This window comes from Otolemur garnettii, unplaced genomic scaffold, assembly GCF_000181295.1.
Source record: "Otolemur garnettii isolate 467f Iridium unplaced genomic scaffold, OtoGar3 scaffold00136, whole genome shotgun sequence".
Taxonomy (NCBI): domain Eukaryota; kingdom Metazoa; phylum Chordata; class Mammalia; order Primates; family Galagidae; genus Otolemur; species Otolemur garnettii.
Genome location: NW_003852531.1, coordinates 2,225,909 through 2,243,011, shown reverse-complemented (window position 1 = coordinate 2,243,011; position 17,103 = coordinate 2,225,909). Strand labels below are relative to the sequence as shown.

General features: G+C 44.1%; 1 protein-coding gene across 1 annotated transcript in view; it reads right to left on the bottom strand.

The window, feature by feature from the left end:
• CFAP61 (cilia and flagella associated protein 61) overlaps window positions 1-17,103 on the bottom strand; it is a 307,795-nt gene that overhangs the window by 92,569 nt on the left and 198,123 nt on the right. Inside the window, exon 21 of the mRNA XM_003798465.2 lies at window positions 11,423-11,597. Within this exon, the coding sequence (XP_003798513.1) occupies window positions 11,423-11,597 (175 nt within the window). The remainder of the gene's footprint in view (window positions 1-11,422; window positions 11,598-17,103) is intronic.

Genomic DNA, 17,103 nt, shown 5'->3' with positions numbered 1-17,103 from the left:
TTTACTTAGGAAAATAAGTGAGAATAATTTTCAGTTGGCTTCTCTGGGGTAACATCTAGTCGGTTCTCCCACCCTCCCTGCTCCTCGACTACGGAGAGGCAAGAGGGCTATGGAGGGAGAGAGTGGGGCCCCCTCCCTGCCTGCACCAGAATGCTCCGATTGTGTGGGTAGGGTTTTCTGTCTGGATGCTCTAATGCAACATTCCTTGGGGAACTGCATTTTCCTTGGCTGAAAGAGGCAACATTTTGCTTGAATTATTAAGGCTCCCACCTGCTGCGAAAACTGAATCTTGGCTGTCTGGCCCAACAAAGAGCCAGCCTGCCAGGACAGGCAAAACTTAAGCCTAAAACTGTCAGAGGTTTGAGGTCTCCTACCCTTGAAAGTACGCGTGCCAAAACAATATTCATGTTCAGTTGAATGAATTTAAGTGTTTAGACCCCATGCAACTCAGAGTTCAGCATTTTTCTAGTCTCATTTATGTTAGCTGTTAGCAACTCTTCTGTGAGCTGGGCTTTTTTCATTACAGGTTTGTGGAGGACTGGGTACACAGTCCTCCTGGGGTTTGGAGAGCTGTGCTAGCTGGCAAGGGTTGCCCACAGACTGTAGGCAGCTTGAGAGGATGACAGTTTTCAATTCAAAAGGTAATACATTTTATAACATCAGATTTTTATAGGTGTTATAACTGTCAAATAGTTTCAGCTATCTTTAAAGTTTAATTTGAAATAAAATTCCCTTACCAAGAATATGAGAGTTTGCTTATCATAACAGTCAGCTGTTGTGGTAATATTGCTGCATAACAAGCCAATCCCAAATTGGCATCAAACAACGACAAGCATGTTGTGCATCAGCTCACACTTCTGTGGGCAGGCTGATGTCAGCTGACCTGGCTTCAAGTTGTGGTTGGACTCGGGTCTGCCCCAGATGTGTTTCGCCTCCGTGGACTGAGTCCTACCTGAGGCACTTTCTGTGTAGGGGCACAACAGGGCACGCAGCTGCCAGGCACATCTCAAGCCTCTGCCTGCGTCCCATTCGCTGTTATTGACCAGACCAAGTCACATGGTTAAGGGAGTGGGGAAATACGCTCTGCCCACAGAGGAAGGGGGAGGAGGAGGAATGCTCGCCAAACTCTGATAGTTCAGACCACAGAGTCATGTATTAAATAGCTGCCTACTTATGTAACCTCATCTGAAACATTTCATTTAGACATGCTTTGTATGATTATTTGGTTATATTTCTCTCACTACCCATTAAATATAGTTGAATCTCATCTTAATATAATTTGTTAATAAATAAATAAAAGCATGTTACAGGTCAAATCACAGTCCTCCACAAATACAATAAGATGATAAAAAGTCATGTAAAAATAAGCCTCTTACTCTTTGCCAGTCCAATCTCTTGCCTTTTGAACATCTCCATTCTGTGGGAGATGATTCTTTCCAACACCTTTGCACAATTGCGAGTTCTTTCATGAAACATTAATTCTAACTTTTACTTTGTGAAGAATGTTTAGATTCAGATTTAGATTCAATTTATATTTATCTTGTGACTTCTATACGTGTATACCAGGTATAATGTTAGGCATAATTCCTTGTATTACTATTATTATCAATTTACATTGTAACATTTAGAGCTATTAGAAATAACATTGACTTCACTCAAACGCCTATAAATAATTCCTTTGTAAGCTAACAGAAAAAGTATAAGTGTGGTGAGAATTCATAGAATAACCAAAGTCTTATATCTTTATTTTTATTTTAGATTTAGATTTACTTTAGATTCAGATTTAGATTCAATTTATATTTATCTTGTGACTTCTATACGTGTATACCAGGTATAATGTTAGGCATAATTCCTTGTATTACTATTATTATCAATTTACATTGTAACATTTAGAGCTATTAGAAATAACATTGACTTCACTCAAACGCCTATAAATAATTCCTTTGTAAGCTAACAGAAAAAGTATAAGTGTGGTGAGAATTCATAGAATAACCAAAGTCTTATATCTTTGGAGGCCCTCTGGAAAAAACTAGTAGCCAAAGACTTTGGTTATTCACTTTGTGATGAATCAACCTAAGCATAAAAGTATGATCACTGGCTCGGCGCCTGTGGCTCAAGTTAAGGCGCCAGCCACATACACCTAAGGTGGCGGGTTCGAATCCCCAGCCCGGGCCCGCCAAACAACAATGATGGCTGCAACCAAAAAAATGGCCGGGCGTTGTGGCGGGCGCCTGTAGTCCCAGCTACTTGGGAAGCTGAGGCAGGAGACTCGCTTGAGCCCAGGAGTTGGAGGTTGCTGTGGGCTGTGATGCCATGGCACTCTACCCAGGGGGATAGCTTGAGGCTCTGTCTCAAAAAAAAAAAAAAAAGTATGATCACTTACATTTACAAGAGTAATTTTACTAGTTTGAATGAGCTGGAACTAGTGCTTTTGAAGAATCCAGGTCAAGGCCATAGCCTTCCCTATTCCTGTGCCTGGGCTTCCAGCCAGGTGAGTCCCAGGGGGAACGTGGTGGTCTCCACCTTCCTTCCCAGCATGGCCTACACAACCAGGCTTCCCTGTAAGATGATTTCTCTGGACCATAAGCTCCACATCTGCCCTTCCGACTGCGTATCCCTGGGGCCTGGCACAGTGCCTGGCCTCCAGCTGTAACCATGTTTCCCAGCTAGATACATGGGTGTTTGAGATTTATTAGATTGCTGATCCTAAGACTTTTTTTTTTTTTTTTGGCTAATGGACCATACTTTTGTGCCCTTTAAATGACTTCACTGTGGCGAGATTCTCCTACTACATATTTGTGCTTGTTACTCACTGTTAAATAGTAGTGAACAAATGAAAGGGGTCAGGGACATGCAAAAACAAACCATCCCTGCCCCTTCCCCCCCTGTAGTATGTGACTGTTTAGCACTATGAGAAACATCCGGCCACAGAATGGGTCATGTACCTGATATGTGTAAAATAGAAACACGCTCCCCTTAACAATGTTAGAGTTGGTTACTAGGTCTCCGGCGTAACTTACAAAATCCTACATAATCCTAAATGTCACAAAAATTGTGTGCACCTACAACAAATTGTAGATATAAAATAATACTCCTGCCATATTGGTGACATTTAAACTCAGGGAAACAAGAAATCATATCCTAAATATGCGATTTAAGGCAAGGCAGATGTTGAGTAGATAGAAGAACAGGTTTGTAATGACGCTGAAAAGAACTTCTAGGGGTTTGGGGGAGTGTGAAAGGTTTACAGCAGTGGCTTTCCTTATGCGGATTTGACGTCAGGTCATGAGGCTTTCTGAAATTTGAGCTGGAGGTCAGCATGTTGCAGTGGGCAGGCCAATCTCTGTCTGAACCAAGGAGGGATGATATGGGAGAAAGGATGCGGACAAAGGAGGAAAAGTGGGCGGAGATAGATGAGCGAGAGCCTCAGTTCCTGAGTAAGAGTTAGACAGAAGAGGGAGTTTAAAAGTAGGTGACACAAAGTGACTGCTGAACATGCAGGTGGGTGAACAGAGGCTAAGTGACTAAAGGGAGGCCCAGGCCATGTCGGCTCTGCCTGCAGGAGGCACTGTGCTGACCGCTGTGTGCCAGCCATTGTGTGCAGGGGGGCTCCCAGGCACAGCTGTGTGGACAGAGTGAGGCCGCCCCAGCTCACGGGGCCCCGTGACAACTGTTCTTTTAGAGCATACTTTTAACAAGCCAGAAAAGTTCAGTTGGTTAGAGAGGAATTTAACCCCACTTTTCTACCACTTGGTGCTTTATAACTCATGGAAATATTTAGAAGCAGGTAACACATTCCTTTCACAGGACGGGGTGTCACATACACTGTGGAGAAGTTTCTATGCAGCTGTGGGGTTTTTCCCTGGATATCAATTTTATGCAAAAAGATTTGGTCACTGCCTTCTTTCCAGATCATCTTATAAGAAACGACCGATTGGGGGCTGGATGTGACTGGTGACAGAGGCAAAGAGTGGGCTTCCCTGCTTTGAAATAGCAGATGGTAACTAGTGATTAAAACAGTCTGGGTAGATTTTTCAGTAAAGGATAAGGTAACATAACTATAGACGTTTCATGTCAGGCCAGTCTTCGTCGCTCCTTTTAAGGAATAAATTATTCATTACTAGGATTACAGATATGAAATGGCCAGCAGAGCTCGAGGAGAGGCCCCGTGAAGAGGCAGCCGTGTGAAAGCTCAAACTGAAGGTGGAAAGGAGGAGCCCAAAGTCATTCTTCCGATGTAACCAGGCAGCAGCCTTTGAAACAGAATGCAAAATAAGAAAAAAAGGAAAACACAAAAATGAACAAAGAAACAGAGTGTGCAAGGGTGCTCGCAAGAGGAGTGGGGGCCTCAGTGTGGACAGCCCTGCCAGGGAGGAAGTGGCTGCAGCGACGTGGGGCCGGCCGGGAAGCTGCCAATCCGCTCTCCAGACTGACAGGAACTGGGACGGGCCGGTCAAAACTCTGGCAGAGAGGCGCAGGTGATCTTTCTACTTTTTGATACACACTGCTTGAAAGTAAAAATGGACATACCAGCAGCTTTGATAGTGATCCCCTGAATAAGGCTGCCCCACCAGATTCAGAAGGTTCTTCAGTGTATGCTACTGAGGTGGGGGAAGACGCCAGTTTCAGCATCTTGGTTCCCAAAGACAGTAAGTAATAGTTTCAGGAGTTAGAAAACTCACTGATAATGAAAGGTAAATGACTTTATAGAGAGAAAAGCTAAACTGATTTCCCTATGAAGTTCATGAAACAAAAAAAATAAATAATAAAAAAAAAAAGAAAAAAAATTCATGAAACAAAATACCGTGTTATTTTCTCTAGTCATAGATTTTTCCTAAAAGTAGTGGGACAACTTTCTTAAAAACAGCATTTTTAGTAGATGCCAAAATGGATTTTATTCTTTCGAACAGAGTGCTTGGCTTTTAATGACTGGACAGTGAGCTTTGCCACCGTTTCAGGCTCACGCCTGGTGCTCTGCAGACCAGCGACGCTCCAAGGAGAGAATCGTGACTCTGAAGGCAGGGAGGACTTCTGATTCGGGTCATGAGAGCAGATCTCAGGAGTATAAGAAATGAGTTTATGATTTATGCACACAGGACATGAATTTCTCCTCATAGTTACTATATTTTTAAGGCCTGAGAAAATAAGAAGTATATGCATTTTATAGTCTATGTATCTTTCTATGCACATTTGCCTATTCCACTGTGTTTTTTTTTTTTTTTTTTTTTGAGACAGAGCCTCAAGCTGTCCCCCTGGGCAGAGTGCCGTGGCATCACAGCTCACAGCAACCTCCAATTCCTGGGCTCAAGAGAGTCTCCTGCCTCCGCCTCCCAGGTAGCTGGGACCACAGGCGCCCGCCACAACGCCCGGCTATTTTTTGGTTGCAGCCATCATTGTTGTTTGGCGGGTCCGGGCTGGGGATTCGAACCCGCCACCTTAGGTGTACGTGGCTGGCGCCTTAGCCGGTTGAACCATAGGCGCCGAGCCTCCACTGTGTTTTAATGAAGAACTATATTTCCTTTTTCCATTTCAGGGAGACATACAGTGGTTATGCACGACCTCATTCTTCCTCAGAAAAGGCCTGTGAGACAGGTTTTGTTATTTTCTCCAGAAAACTGATACAGAGGGGTTAAATAATGAGCTCAAGTTCACACAGCACGGAGGTGGGCCAGCAGCGCTGGGGTCCTGGGAGTGTAGTTTCAGAACCAGAGCTCGCACCCCTGTACCAGGCTTGCTGATGGACATGGACCACGTCACTGAAGATATACCCAAGTTGGCATTTTATCTGGATAAACATCTTAGGCAAATAACTAGATAATGAAGGAATTTTAAATAGACATTGTAGAATATTAATAAATTATGAAATAAACATTCACTTAGAAAGCCTGTCATGCCCCCAAATAGGCCAGATAATGCTTTTATTTTTTCATAAGTCAAAAGCATAAGATTTCTATGCCCCAAACCTGACCTGCCCCATTTTGTTCTGCCAAAGAAAAAGGGAAGACTATATTAGATATAATATAACAAAGGCTTCGTTCAGTGATGTATGCGCTGGAATTTTAATGTTATACTTTTCCTATAAACATGCTTTTAATGAGGCAGTAAACTGTATTGAGCTAAAGATGAAAATAATTGATCCATTTCCAGCCATTAAGGCAGTTTTTTTTTTTCTACATTACTTTCATCCTACTTTTCATTTTCATGGAAAGTACAGAGGTAATAGCAGATGAATTTCAATTAGTTCCAATTAGTGCGATAAACTGTTATAATGTATCAGGTTGCTGGGTTCTCTCAGAGCCATCACCCCCCCACCCCCCCCACCCCCGCCAACACTCCACGTTTTGTTGCAGTTGAAAGCGGTGTTTGGCGTTTGAGCGGGTGATGTCAGCGCTGCTCCCTGGCCCTGAGCAGTTCCAATGGTCTAGGGTAATTTACGTCTGTAAGCCCATCCAACTCCACAGCCCAGAAAACGAGGGCCTTCCGGCTATACTAATTCCATCACAGAACCCCCCTGTTCTCCTTTGCAAGCAGAGGACAGTGATGTGAAACAGGGCCTGAAATCGGGGTGGTGTCTGTGTGTATTTCCTCCTGGGAACATCCATTGTTCCTGCTGCCTGGCATCCACCATCCTTCTAGAATAATCCCTCCACCATTCTCAGGGAACAAGCCTCTCCTCACATCCCTGTGCTTTGCTCAAGTCAGGCCTGGCTTTCCCAGGACTCGGGGTATGGTTCCAGACGGACACGCCTCCCAGGCACAGCCAGTGAGACCCCAAGACATCTTTTCTCAGACTCTTGGGAGGAGGGGGCTGTCCTCAGCTCCACTGCCCCAACTTGTACCGTGAACTATTTAGGAAAGAGGAAATTAGCCCTGAGGAAGTAAAAGTAAACTACTATGAAAAGATACCCACATTTCTTCTGTCACTAGGGTGACACAAGATGTCCATCAACGGGAAAAGGCAGTGCTGTCCATTGTCAGGTGAGCAGGAATGCCGTCCTGACCCTTGTTTTCCATGATGCACCAAACTTCGAGTTTCTGGCTTCAGATCCTGTCAGCCCGTAACTGACTCGGTGATAAGTCAGAAGTGGCTGTGCCAATAGGACCACCAAGTGGAGCAGGGTGACTTCTTCCAGCCATCACCTGCTGTCTGGCCTCAACTGTCTACTGCCATCCTTGGGAACCCTTCTCACTCGGTCTCTCTCTCCCTGCTGTGTGGGTAGTACAGATGGAAGGCTCACCTTCCTAAAGTGCTGTTCATGCATGGCATATCCCCTGGCCACCCCCCTTCAGGGGGGCCTCATACCCTAGAAAGTGACCAGTTAAATTTGGACATGGCAGGGCACTTGGGGTCTGCCTCAGGGTCTGCCCCACCTGCTCCTGTGTTACCCTTCACAGACTCTGCTCCAAGAGGGTATTGGCCCAGTGTCTTCTGGACACAATCCAAACTCTCCACCCACTCCTCTCTCTCACTGTTTGCTTATCCTCCCATCCTTTAAGGCTCAGCTCAAATCCTCCCTTCTCAGGGAGGCAGTCTCCAAATTTCACAGCCCCAAGCCTCTCTTGAAGACCACAGAGCCCCTGCAACCTGGCATATAGGAATCCCCACCTATTGCATAGAGACTGAGGTCCTTGACTTCACCGTCACCAGGGGTAGGGGCTGAGACTGGTACTCTGAGGAAGCCCCAGTGTGTGGCAGTGATTTCATCATATAGTAACAGCACCATCGTTTTTTCTTTTTCTTTCTTTCTTTTTTTTTTTTTTTGCAGTTTTTGGCCGGGGCTGGGTTTGAACCCACCACCTTCGGCATATGGGGCTGGCGCCCTACTCCTTTGAGCTGCAGGTGCCGCCCAGCACCACCGTTTTTTAGAGAGTATAGAACTCTGTGTGAGAGACTGTCCTGAGTATGGCACATCCTACCTCATTTGTCCCATTTAAAGTTCATAGCAACCTTTATAAGGAAGCTATTTCTCAGAAACTGAGACACAGAGGGATTAAATAACTTGACCCAGAACATAGTGAGCCCAAGATTTGAAACCAGCCCATTGCTCCAGGCCCCAAGCAGACTGCCTTGATCCATGACTGCTATTTGTGATGAAGGCCTCAACTTTAGCCGACGTGTTAATACTTTCATTAAGGGCAAAGGAATTTTCAAAGATGCCATCAGTTTCACTCAAGGGTTCACCTGTCTTCTCAATTGGCCATCAATTGCCAGGTAAGGCTGAATGGAAAAGCTGTGATGAGACTCACCATGTGTGGGAAGGGGACAGAGTTACATTCATTAAATTACTTATGGCGCATCCACTGCCCGCCAGGCAGTGTGCCGCATACATGACCCTGAGATAAAGAAGAGCTGAGCTTGGAGCTTCAGCAAGTGTGATATGCTCTGTGTCTCAGAAACATGATGCAAAAATGATTTTCTTTTCAAAATGCCACTCTGGAAAGACCACTAGGGTTTCTATAATGTTAGAGGGGATTGGAAAGCCCAGCAATAAAAGTAAAGTATTACACCCCAACTCTCAGTTAAGAAACAGAGGTCATCAAGGTGTCTCAGACGTGTATTTATGCCTGGATCTGCCCTCCCTTCTGAACACACTGCAGCTTGCCAGGAAAGCCAGGGTGTATTTAGGGTGCTTTGCTTAGAGACCTTGGCAGATAGAACACTTTCTGTTGTTGATTCTTGGCTCTTGGGTGGAGAAAGGCTTTCTATGGGCAATTGGGTGACTATCCTAGACCCTGCCTGCTCTGGAATTTGGGCTCACAAAGTGATGCTGCAAGAACGTAAAGTCATGTCTGCATGTGACTCAAACGATGGGATAGCTACGAGAGAGGGTTTCCTCAAGGCAGGAGGTCGGTATTTTTTTTTTTTTAACTTGAGAAGTCATTTGAAAAGGGCCACAGAGTTAACTTAACTTGGCTGGGTCAGATTTCTCAGATAGGTCCCATACTGGGTCCTAGCATCTGAGTGTTAAGAGTCCCTACCTGGTAGGTGCCCTGGGGAGCCACTGAGCACCAGACCCAGGGGAACATCACCTACATTTAAGACAAGAAACCAATTTTCCTGTATTTCTTATCTTGGCTGTTCAGTGGACAAAAGCAGGCACTCAGAATGGCTTTATGCAGTGGCTGATGGGAGACATTTCTTAAATCTTGAAAAAACATTCCCCTTTCGTGGGCACCTGAGCATTGCTGTCTCAGACAACTGGTCAAATCAGCAGAATGCCGCTGACGCTCCTCCCATCTAAGAAGGAAGAGAGCCGTGGCTGGAGCCACCTGAAGGAGCCCATGGAGCAGTGACTTTCAACTGGTGTGCCAGGAAAATTTGTAAAGACCATTAATCAAATTATTTTTGAAAGAAGTTAAAAACACAGTAAGTACATTATTTTTTTACTCTTCTTTTTGATCAACATAATTTACGTGTGATGTGGAAGTTTAACTATAGGTTCAAGTGTATCATGAGATAAAAAAGGCTGAAAAACACTGCCCTGGAGCTTCTTTCTTTGGGATTTCTAAATTCTTTGCCATCAACGTTCAACCTTCAGAGTTTGCCACCTTCAAAGGCTTTTTTATTGGTCAAATTCTCTGTCCTAACATCCAGAGCAGTCAAAGGTGCAAAGTTTAAGCCCTGCACACTAATGGGACTGGGTGAGTCCTAACACATACTGTGGATTTTCTATCGAACTTTTGTGTTTTTAGGTAGTTCAAGTTACAGTTTGAGGCCTGGACTTGATGAAATGATAATTATTTGTCAGATATTCTTTCATAAAAGCAGGGTTCTACAGATTACAGGTCATCACCTATCTTTGCAAATAGTTTCCCTGGAACACAGCCGTGCTCCTTGGTTTGCGTGTGGTCTCTGGCTGCTTTCTGGCTAACATAGCAGACTTGAGTTGGTGCAGCAGAGACTGCCAGACCTGCAAAGTCTCAAACATTTACTACCTGAGACTTCACAGCAAAAGCTTTCTGACCCCTGGATTAGAAAATTCTCTAAGTCTCCATAGGTCTCTGGGCAGTGATGAAAGAAAGACAAAAATGTTGAAGTAGATTTAAACATACATAGCTATAAAACTGGAATAATACCAACTTTGGATGCAGATGCAAAAATATTTGACTACAAGTTTTAAATACTCATTGCTGGTATATCTCTGTATATTCCATCTCAGCTCAAAGGTTCCAGACCCAGCTGGTTTTATGGGTGATTCTTGTCTAACCTTTTAGTTACTTCGTATCGTAGATTCCCCCAAAATATGGAAAGCTTCCCAAAGTGCTGAGACTAGAATACCCTTGATTCCAAAAACCTAACAAAGAAAGCATGAAAGAGAAAACTATAGGCTGATCTCATTTATGAATTTAGAGGCAAACAGCCTATGAATATCAGCAAATTGAATCTAGTAATGCACTGAATGCTATTTGTCGTCTATTAAAAATTATTAATGTATTAAGTTCATAACTTCTTAACTTAGTAAAATGTAGTGTGAAGAGTTAATTGATACCTAAATTGCCCATCCCAGATCAGAAGAAACTATGTTAATTTTAATGTATTATTTATATTAAAGATATAATTAAATTCTATTTAAATACACATATGACATACATTTATGTATTGAATTTTACACAGAGATACCCACTTCTGTGCACTTACTGAACTGAAGGTCTGGAATCACAGCTCTAACCCAGGTGCGTGTGTAACGCCACTGGGTCACTGACCCTCCACGAGCGTTAGGTAGACAGGAGGGGCTGCACCATGCAGTCTTGAAACCTTGACTTCCAAGTGTCAGTTCAAGACAGACAGGTAGCCAGGCCCCATTCTGGTTGTTGAACGAGCTGAACAATTTCAGTGCAATCCAAGCATAGAGAGGAAGATGCTTGAGGAGGCACTTCTGAGTGGCACAGGCATTTGCTCAAATGTTTTACTTTCTCATTTCAATTCAAAAGACAGCATGCCGCTTGAATCTGTGTATTTGTGGGAAGGACTACACAGGCAGCACCAAGAACGAGAACAATGGGCTGTGGAAAGAAGAGAGGCCCCTCCCACACAGGGCTTTCTTTTTCTTCCTAGGTCTTTTTAGCTTCACAAAGGAGACATATTTTCCATATAATTGCTAAACATGTTTGCTTATTAAATTATTCTTTAATTAGTTAATGATTTTAGCCATGCTTTGCTCTTCAGATATTCATTTTGTGTAATAAAATAATTATAGATAATTAAACTATCTCAGCCTTTTTCTTTTCCCCCAGCAAACATGCTGGGTATCCAAAAATGACAACAAGTTGTAAATTAATCTGGAAAACAAAGCATGACAGATGAATGATTTGGTTGGAATTAATTAGGCACTAATTATATACTGGAACTAGATGAAGAATGAGACTCATTATAAAGATAAAACACTATTCTGAAAAGATACACAGTTACCCACATCCTTACCTTCCGAGGTGATGGAGTTGTTCCGTATCCAGGCCAGCGCCTTGAGGCAGTCCTCCTCGTCGCTGAGAGTGAAGTGATTGCAGGGGACCTGCCCGGTGTAGCGGCGCCTGCTGCTGTGGGGGACCTCCCGGTTTGTCAGGTGCTGACTAATGTCGGCCCCTGTGGGGCATGGGACCTGAGGGGTGTCAGAGAGATGCTACTTCAGTGGTAACAGGAAATGTGGACGTAGCAAGATCCAGCATGGGTATGACTTTTTCTGTTTCCCAATATAATCAGTCAGGTTTTCACTAAGAGGAAAGAAGCCTGGGAGGAATGACCATTTTAGAGACAATTTCTAGAAAGAGTGACTCTGGCCATTTAATGCCGCACAAGTCATTTCAGATCTCAGAGGTGGAGGTTTCCAGATTCCTTAGGTTATTAGGCAAGGTGGGGGGCAGCCTGCTTCTGTTCCACAATGTCTGGGAAGACTCAAAGGCTAGGAGGGTGACTTGGTAGCAGGGGGATAAAATCATCTGGAGATAATTAAACTATCTCAATTCCTTTTTCTTTTCCCTGCCTTTTCCCCTTCCCCTTTTCTCTCCCTCCCTTCTTCCCTTCCTTCCTTCTTTTTGAGATAGAGTTTCACTCTGTCACCCTAGGTAAAGTGCCATGGTTTCAGCCTTGCTCACAGCAACCACAAACTCTTAGGTCCAAGTGATTCTCCTGCCTCAGCTTCCTGAGCAGCTGGCTCCCAAGTACAGCATCCACCGCAAACTCAGCTAATTTTCTATTTTTAGTAGAGACAGGATCTCACTCTGCTCAGACTGGTCTCAAATTCCTAAGCTTAAGAGATCCTTTTGCCTCAGCCTCCCAGAGTGCCAGGATTACGGGTGTGAACCACCATGGCCGGCCTCCCAGAGTGCCAGGATTACAGGTGTGAACCACCATGCCCAGCCTCTCGATCTATTTTCTTCCTCCAGAAAACACGTGAAGTACTCAAAATGTCAACAAGTTGTTGTTTGTCTAAAAACTGATCTTGGCTGTGAGCTGGGGTTGCTGGCCAGAGCACCCACATCTGCCCTCACCATGGGCTTCTTCATAACATGGTGGCTGGGGTCCAAGGGTAAGCATCCTGAGAGAGAGAGAATCAGTACAGAGAGCTCCATGTTCATTTTTAACCCCATCTTGGAAGTCAAGCACTGTCATCCCCTCTATGCTATTCATGGAGGTTGTCACAAAGGCCTGCCCAGGACCAGGGGGCAAGGACCTAGCCTCCACCTCATCATGCACGCATGGCAAGGCTCCAGGACATGGAACTGAGTCTGTGTGGCCATTTTTGGTAAAATGCAGTCTGCTGGAAACACAATTACATCTGGAGTTGAAATGCAAGTGTGCAGAGGAACTAGGCAGAAAGGAAATCGACCTGGTGGATTACTATATTCTTAGATGATGTTAGGCTTCTTCTTCACTTTGTCAGGGAAATATTCTCTGTCCCTTCCTCCCCCCTCCTCTCCCCTCTCCCTCTTTCTTTCTCTCTCTATGTTGATCCCCTCACTATAACTTCTGTTCTCTCCCTTTGACACTGACCTGAGTGGGAACAGCAGCTTTCCTCTACTGTAAGGAAAACAGCAGTAAAAACACAATAAAAGATGCCAGTTAAGTTGTCTTCTGTGTCAAGAAAGTGGAAGCCACCTGAGGAGGGCTGCCCTGGCCGAGGGTCCTGCTATAAGGCAGCTCCATCCCGTCGCTGTCAGGGTAGAGTGTGGGTTCAGGACAGCCAGATCTGATTTCTCAAGAAATGCCAGATCCTTGGGTTTTTATGTGGCTTCTTGATTTCCTATGATATTGGTTCAAATTAAAACCAAACAGAGAAATGCCATTATGAAAACCAAATAAAAAAGCAGCGACCTGAGTTTACCCAGTGGGCCCCGACTGTGTCCCTCTGATGCTTGTTTGGCTGCCAGGTGGAGAATACATGGAGGACAAAGGGGCAGGCAGAGGGGTTCAAGCCTTAAAGGTACCTTGAGATGTCTGGTGGGAGACCTAGCATACCCGCTGGCCTGCTGCACTCAGGGTACAAGACCACAGGGACGGGGGCAGAGGCGTTTTCCCCTCCCTTTATTGCACTGGGGCAGGGCTGGCTGGTGCTTGACTAAATCCCACCTGGCTGTTAGAAAACTTTTGGTTATACCTTTCTCAATAGAAATGGTAAAGCCTTAGTACATTACTGCGATGTATTTAATTCGATTTCAAACTAGATTAAATTAACACAAAACAAAGCTGCATCAACATTTAAAGCTGGATGTCCCCTCTCCGTGAAGGGCTGCAGTACAATTACTGTAGTTCACTATGTGTAACAGGCTCCTGGATACAATGCACACCCGTGTTTTGTCCAAACTTATGTGAACATGGAATTAGGACATCCTGTCAAGTACTTCCTTATTTTTTCCCTCAAAAATTTGGGCAAAATATGATATAGTTAACATGAAAAGGAACAACTCAGTAAGTAGTCATTTACAGTAACCAAAATTGTGAAGGTTAAATTTTCTTATTAGCAATAGAACTTGTTTAGCAACATTGCACTATATTGATAAAGATGTTGATATTATTCTGCTCACAGTTATTGACAAGTGGCCCACTAAAGACTTTGGCTTGAAGTGCACAGTCTTGAATACTGTGCTTAGGAGGTTTGAAACCTCAATGGAACTATAAGGAACAGTATGGGTCCTTGTAAAAAAGAAAATGAAATTTGGGTAACACTCTGTCAATTTAGTGAATCGTGGTCTAACAAATCATCAAAAATCCTTAGCAGAAAATTGAAGAGCAAACAACCAAATTGAGAGTTATTCAATTTACAAAACTTTCAATCAGTTATTCAGTTTTTCCAAATAGTAAGTGTTCGGACAAAATAAATAAATAAAAGGAAGAGGAGAAAAAAGAATAAGATTCAAACTGAAAAGCAGCTCACGACACTCTTGAACCACAGGTGCATTCTGGTACCCCACAATTGTCCGTGCACTCAGATATGTGCAGTTGTTTTGCACACCTCTTGACACACCAAGTTAAGAAAATTAAAGAAAACTTAATGAGATTATGTATTTCTTATGTTCATATAATGATCTTTCTACAAAATAAGGAAAACTCCAGCTAGGATTTTAAATCCCAAAACCAAACTAATTTGTGCACAGAGAGTTCAGCAGAACTCAATAAATAAAAAATTATCTGTGGAAAAACATCGATATTATGTCATCAAAGTCAGGTTGGGAATAAACTTTAATACAAGGGCATAGGATGGGTATATTTAATGAAGAAGTGCCATCCATTAGCTTATTAAACTAGAGGGTTGTCTGCTACTAATTAAACTTCCACTAACTTTTGGTTGGAGAGCATTGGAGAACTTTCCAACATCAGTGACTTGACACTGAGCAGTGGCGGTGGGAGCCCCTTCCCACAGCAAGTTAATACCTTACGGTGGCATGGACTGATGGTGACCTACCCGATAGTCTGCCTTTCTTTCTTACTATCAGACCCCTGGTAATATACCCGGATGCCAAACTACATTTCCTAACTGATGACCAAGAGGTAGTCAAGAGATACATCAGGCGTCCTTGGGTGAGGCCAGGAGAAAATTCATTCTCCTCTAGTCTTTCCTCCTTCCTGCTTCTTGCAAATGGAATGTCTGGAGCCGCAGCAGCCTTCCTGAGACGCTGAGATGGAAACCACATATTAAAGATGGAAGGGGCCTGAGGTCCTGATGATACCAGGGTTCCACTTCACTGGACCTGAGTTGTTTTTCTCCAGATATTTTTAGTTAAGAGAAAGAAAGAAACTTCTTTTTCTTTTTGAACTGCTTATTTGGCTCTACCTATAAACAGTTAAGTTCTAGAATCTCTGTTGTAAATGCTTTTAAAAGCCATCAAGTGTAATCCTTGTGCCATATCAATGAGGGACAGGAGGAGGAAAGGGAAGGAGGGAAGGGGAGGGAAACAGTAACGGTGGTTTAGCTCATGCCCTGGAGCCAGACCACGTGTGGGTGGGGAACCCGCAGCCTTAAGGCCACAAGGGGACTTCTAGGTCCTTCAGTGTGGCCTTCTAGATCCGTCAGTGTGACCTCCTAGGTCCTTTAGTGTGGCCTTCTGACTGAATTGTATAGAACAAAGCTTTTTATTAAAAGAGCGCAGCAGGGAAAGATGAAGCTTTCCTTGCTTCCTTTGGTGCTTACAAAAGACAATCTTGAAATCAGAAGGCTGCAGAGCGCCCCACTTTCTTGCTGACTGGCCTCGAATAAATCACCTCAGCTTCTCTGCACCTCGGTTCCCTCATTTATAAAGTGGGGATGAAAATGGCACGACCGGAGTTACGGTGAGGACTCCATCAGTTAACTGCATGTCTGTCTCTCCACGAGCATCCCACCAGGGTCAGGGGCTCCTCCCGCCCTGACCAGGGTTCCTGTGACATGCCGTGCTCCTGTCTCTGCAGCTGTCTGCTCCCTTGTTGATAGACTTTCATACTATCAGAAAGCTGTTTCTTTTTTTTTGACAGAGCCTCAAGCTATCCCTCTGGGTAGAGTGCCATGGCATCACAGCTCACAGCAACCTCCAACTCCTGGGCTCAAGCGAGTCTCCTGCCTCAGCCTCCCAAGTAGCTGGGACTACAGGTGCCCACCACAACGCCCGGCCATTTTTTTGGTTGCAGCCATCATTGTTGTTTGGTGGGCCGGGGCTGGGGATTTGAACCCGCCACCTTAGGTGTATGTGGCTGGCGCCTTAGCCGCTTGAGCCACAGGCGCCGAGCCAGAAAGCTGTTTCTTAAGATGAATAAGCTCTGTATCCTCACCGCTTCGGGCCTCTGCTCTAAATCTGCTTCCTGGGCTGCGATGTACAAGTCTAACTTGTTTTCCACATGAAGACCTTGCAGGGGTTGAGGACTGGCTGGCATCCTGTCCACCCCTGGCCACGTATCTGGAGTGACTGAGTTTCTGGCTGTGCTTGTTCTTTCTCTTTTAAAATGAGACTCCAAGAAGCCAAGGTCATATTGCCAGTGCAACTTGTTTTGTGACACATCCTTTGACACAGAGAGGTTCGGCCAGAACAGGGTCGCGGTGTCTGTATCGTCACCAGGAATGTTGCCCTTTGTCTCCTTAGTGTTTTTTCCCTCCAATTCTATTCACTGAGTATTTTTATTGCTGTTGCTTCTAATACTTGTGTGAATTTGCGTAACAAATTCACTCTTTGTCACTTTTAACCATCTTTTTGCTTTTAAATTTTTGCTGTCATTTTGGTTGGGTATTTTTCTTGCATTTTGAATTTAGCGTAGAAGCAGAGTCTTGTAACAGGGTGGTCTGAAGCCATGTCACCCACGGTTGTAACTGTCGGATTGTTCTTATATCATTCGAGTTCACATCTTCACTTTTAACCATTTTTAAAATATGTACATTTTTTATTTTTTTTATTAAATCACAGCTGTGTACATTAATGCATTTATGGGGTACAGTGTGCTGGTCACCCATTGTGTCTGTTTCCTCCGTTTTCTCTCCCGTGTTTGGAAGGTTCTTTACGCTGTTCCTCAGGATTCCACAACCTACTTCTAAATATAAGAGCCCAGCCTGAATATCACCTTTGTATTTCCCCGGTTAAGATAATGCCCTTGCCAGCTTGCTGTCTATTTTCAGCAGCTTCTTCATTAGGTTAATCTAGATGAGA